This window comes from Phoenix dactylifera, chromosome 7 (genome assembly GCF_009389715.1).
Source record: "Phoenix dactylifera cultivar Barhee BC4 chromosome 7, palm_55x_up_171113_PBpolish2nd_filt_p, whole genome shotgun sequence".
Taxonomy (NCBI): Eukaryota; Viridiplantae; Streptophyta; class Magnoliopsida; order Arecales; family Arecaceae; genus Phoenix; species Phoenix dactylifera.
Window position 1 is genome coordinate 918,074 of NC_052398.1, and position 5,192 is coordinate 923,265.

At 40.4% G+C, this 5,192-nt stretch overlaps 1 protein-coding gene across 2 annotated transcripts; it reads right to left on the reverse strand.

The window, feature by feature from the left end:
- Window positions 1–1,369: 1,369 nt before the first annotated feature.
- LOC103715558 (cation transporter HKT1-like) lies at window positions 1,370–4,184 on the reverse strand. 2 transcript variants are annotated; one of them, XM_039127852.1, is made up of 4 exons: window positions 4,029–4,166; window positions 2,908–3,898; window positions 2,275–2,499; window positions 1,370–1,937 (listed from the first exon to the last, which is right to left on the reverse strand). In XM_039127852.1, exons 2-4 carry the CDS (start codon window positions 3,891–3,893, stop codon window positions 1,733–1,735), a joined length of 1,416 nt encoding a protein of 471 aa, XP_038983780.1. In that variant the 5' UTR covers window positions 3,894–3,898; window positions 4,029–4,166; the 3' UTR covers window positions 1,370–1,732. The 2 variants fall into 2 exon arrangements, with proteins under 2 accessions (XP_038983780.1, XP_026663658.1); XM_026807857.2 differs by having other exon boundaries at window positions 2,908–4,184.
- Between the last annotated feature and the right edge of the window lie 1,008 nt (window positions 4,185–5,192).

Consider the following 5,192-nt stretch of genomic DNA (forward strand, 5'->3'; position numbering starts at 1 on the left):
TGATATCATGCACAATATTGCAAATCATTTCTTCAATTTAGCATCGCCCGCTTTTTGTTATATCAATTCGAACTTGCTCGATTTATGCAATTGTGATCTTATAATGCAACCGCATTCATCAAAAATTACTATTACTTGCTTCCGGGTTCTATTGGAACATCTTTGTCTAGATTTCAAATAAGCATCAACGCATCTTTTTATTTTTTGTTATTTTCTTCTATTCTATAGATATAGAATATTTGAAGCATCACGGGCCGCTTGCCCACCCATCTCTCGTCAGGTTCGATTTTTCTCATATAAACTTTTTATGTTTTCATCCATCTTGTATCTGTGGATCTGAGCCCGGAATGGGCGATGTGATACAAAATCAGCAATTATAGTAGAAATGAGAATTTAAAACTGAATCATTATTGGAGAATTACATTATTCTTTGTATCACATCTAGAATGATATGGATTCACCACACCAGTGCATTACATAGTTAGCTGTTTACTTATATCATTTTCGAATTAGAATTATTGGAAGGATAACCCTGTCTTGATGTAGGACTAAATGCATACAAAAATAAGAGAGTCACGAAAGGACAGAGAATCTCGAATTAGTACCTAACAAATCGGCAATCGATCAAGGTTTTTTAAAAAGAGGGTCATGAAACTTTTTTTCTAATAAAAATAGATATATTATACGATTCATGTATATATACATCTATGAGAATCAATATGCAAAATATCCAAAAACTGCATGGAAGACACAACTACATAAGTCTGCAATGTGGAACCACCCAAAGCAGAGGAAGTAAGGTCCCTACTAAGGAGATTTGTCCAATTTGGGTGAGTTCAAACCCAGAGATATTGCAGGACCTGGCCGGGGTTGGCATGGTTGAATTCTTTGGCAGTTGTGCCCAACTATTGTTCTATTGTTTTTGTGTTTGTTGCTGTCATGTTCTACTCTGCTGAATTTCTTAGTGTGCTTTTCTGTTTATATCTTCAATCTATGTACCAACAAGACCCAGAGACATTACACCAGCAAAAACAGAGCTAACAGGATGGTAAGCATAAGCGTAGGTTTCTTAAACTATTGGATGCAAGTATAATTTATTTTTAATTTTATGAAGATTTTGTAATTTACTCTAATTTTAATTTGCCATTTTTTCTGTCCTTACCCTGTAAAATTGTCGAGCAACTGTTAACTACATGATGATCAGAGGTCTCGCGATATTTTAGTGTAATGCACCATGTTCAGCTACAACGTATACTATGTTATATGCTTTAATGATCAACAAGCATTCAGACAATCCATGTCTACATATCTAATTTCATTGGACATCAGTGAGGATGAAGTGACAGCGAAGAGCAGAAAGCAAAGGTGATTTCATGAACTTTGTTATGAATCTTGCAATTCATTCATATGCCTGAAAATATTACAATGTAAAGATAGTTTGGGGGTTTCTCAGAAAACAAAAATATTTGTTGAATTTACAGGATAGACTGGTAAATTGATTATGATACCAGCTAGGAGCTTGGAAAGAGCATCCCTTGCCTCTTTCTTAACCTTCCATCTTGGTTGTTCTCTAGTATTTTTCAGTGCACTTAGTGCAATCCAAACACTACTTGGGTGATCCTCCTGGCACTCGTAGATGTACTCTGCAGAGTCTTTTCCGCAGTTCAATAGCTCTGGGCCATTCCCTGTGTGGATTTTCTTCATCTGTAGGAAAGAGGATTTTCTTCATAGCTTAAATTATCTTCCAAGCTTTCCCACCTCCCCAGCTGAACTTCTTAAGCCTCCCATAAAGCATGACGAAAGCCAAAATCAGCTTCCCCTCGTCACTCCATGCCCCCACAAAACTATATAACTTGTCCTGACATTTGACATCAGGATGTAGTTGCAGCAATCGGGCACAGCTATAGCCTGTTGAGAGCCCGACTGTTCCGTATGCACTGCATCAACAAAATCCCGATCCTCCGGTCAATGCGAGATATCTGATGTGTAACAATCTAAGCGGGCATATGTTTAGTCCTACATCAGCTGGATAGATTCTGGATACTTATGCAGAGCTAAAAAAACCAAATAATATCTTCTAGCTAGTTTTTTTGGATGAAGTCATGAGTTGTGTTTAACATAGCTAAAGGTAGATTCAGGGTTAAAATTTTTGCTAGCATTATCTAACGAACAGGGTTTTTTTTTCTTTTTTTTTTCATCTTCCTCGTTCAGGTCATTATTATATCATGACTGATCAAAATGTTGTTCACAGTGAGAGATCGAATACGCCCTTACCTCATCACTTCGAAGCTTATGTTCAAAATGGAAAAATTTAGTGGGTCTCTGGATAGCTTTCTTCTCTCAATGATGCTGATGGCAATGACGAAGATGACGATATAGGAGAGAGGCGACAATATTAGGTTCTGCACCAACCATCTTTTTCTCTTGCTTTTCTTATTTCCCACGGAGCTTGTGTCATCCTCTTGAATGGGTAGAAAGGTTGTGGAAGACGGAAGGTACCTGTGAAGCAAATGGTAGGTGCAAATAACCTGTCAGTCGGAAATCAGGATTGCCTTAATAAGGATTTAAAACTCCATGCCCTTAACATGACTTAACATTTACGAAGTTATGATTGTATATAGCAATACTACTTGATCCACGGTTTACATCCCCCCCAAAAAAATATTTAAATATTTTAGGCCTGAGTGCACCAGAGATGGGGAGGAGCGTGCATGGCGTATTTTGGATACATCATCCGCAGTAATAGTTTTGAGTGGTATATATAAAAAGCTCGCATCATTAGGTACCGTAAAATAAGCAATACTTAAACAAATCAGAGAATTCTTAAACAAATGTTCTTTAGCAGAGACAGAGTAGCAAAAGAGTAGAAGGTATAGAAAAAGAAACAAAAAAGAGATCAGAACCGACATCATGACGATGAATAACACCAGAACTGCTGGAGAGACGAGGGAGACATCGATGGAGTTTTCACCGGCGTGCCTGGTATTCACCGCCATGAATAAGGCGCTGACGATTTTCTGATATGGATTCAATCCATCGAATACTGCCGAGCTCCAGTCGAGGGAGCAAAAGAGCACGACCATAGCCGCTATAAACGAAAGAACGGTGAGAGACAGGAAAGCAGTTCGCAGTTTAGGAAGCAAATGACGGAACCGGATCTCTCTTGAATTCTTCAATAGATACTCGAATTCTGCAGCTCCAGAGAGCCTCATCAAGGCCCATATCACCAATCCGAGGAACAGAGGGAACAGCGTATTGCCGGCGAGAATTTGAGGAATTATCAGGAGTAGGAGACCTGGGTTCGTTTTGAAGATCGCCATGTTCTCGTTCGTCGGTATGAAGCCCGCATTCGCAAAAGAAGAAACGGTAGTAGACAAGGAGAAGAGGAAAACATGAATGCCCTTTCTCTTTAACACATCCCTTGCGCTCGAAACGGAAGCCATGTATAATAAAATCGATAGAGAGCCGGCGACATGAATCAGAAGAAGATAAACCATCACCACATAGCCCAAGTATGTCACAGAACGAAGCCTCAAATCCTTGCCATCACTCAGAGAAGCGTCCGAACCGATAACTGCAGGACCCAACTCCATGCGGTCAACGGCATTTGAAGGATCCGTAGACTCAAGTTCTGCGTCGACGACTGGATCAACTCTATTATCGGCAGTGCCTGGGTCGCCATACCGATCATCTTTTCTCAGCAGAAGGCCGAGCAGGGAAACGAATACCTCCCCTCCTAAGAACATCCAAAGGGTGAGGACGGCAATTTGAGAGCTCGAAAAATTCTCCATTTCGACGCTCGAGAGACTCGAGAGCGTCACTGCAGATGTGGACATGAATAGCATGTCGACGTACCTAGGACTGAAGGCAGGGTTGCTTGGCTTAAGTATCATCAGGACTAGAGAACCCAGCAAGGCAAGAGAAACAAAATAAGAAAGCTGAATCCAGAACGGGCTCAAATGCAAGGCCATGATTTGATGCACATGTCTGCTCACCGGAGCGATGTTCTTATGCCAATATCTACTTACCCGAGCAAAACTATGCGTACTGTTGAGTATGAACCAGCAGGCAAAGTTTAGGGGTTGATTGAGAGAGACAGCCATCTCCTCACAGAGAAAAGCGCTCGGGGAGGCGAAGCTTGTTGTAGAGGGAGACGGGGCTTGTCGTAATGGGACTGGGGGACTAGCTGGCCTATTAATAGAGTTAGACCGAGAAATGAGAAACATATATAGACGAAGGGGTAGATTAAATATGAGGATGGAGGTTTACCATTCATGATTTAAATGCAGCAGGCCTGTTCAATTTTTCCTTAATTTGCAATCTTTGAACGGTATCCTGAATAAATACGGGAAGATTCCAGGAAGGTGTTTCGTTTGAGGACCAATTGGAGCTTTAGGGCGACCGAGGAAGAGATCGCGATGTACTTATGATGTCAGAACTTGGAAGTACTTGTTGAATTCATTATTCCTGGTTACATGGTTTAGTGAAGTAGTTTGACAATTTTGGACTTGCTGCAGTATAACTAGCGGTATCGCAAAAAGGAAAGAAAAATCAACATTTGAACCATAGCTGACGAGTGTGCTGCTGCAAGGGATCGGCAAATAAAAAAATTAATTATTATCCAGCAAAATTTACGTGGTAAAATAGAGTAGGCTTATTGGTGTGAGCTCAACCACTTGATTAGTAAAATTGAGTCTATTTCAATACCCAACATTGCAAATTTTATAATCAATACATATGACTAGCATAGGCCAGCACCTTAGTTCATGTAACCTACAAAAGCAAAGAAAAGCATGTTGTTTCTGTGAGGACCCATGCGGGCATATGTTTAGTCTTACATCGATTATTCGCCAAAGAAATCTTGGATAGTTATACAGAATTGAGGAACCCAAATAATACCTTTCGACTAACCGTTTTGGGTTGTTACAGTTCCAGCATACGGAGATGCTGCATTTTAATTTTCCCTGATTTGCTCCGCATTTGGCATACTCCTGATCAGTCTGGCAAGATGTTTGTGGTTGACATAGCATGGGTCCATAACAGAATACGAATTCAAGTTAACTTATGATCCTACATCAGATATCAAGAGAATGGACGTCTGATTCCGTGACATGGTGCAAGCTATGCAGACATGTAATCACTGTTACTGGAAGCTGCATCAATCAGAAGGGCAACAGGAATTTAAAGAAGCC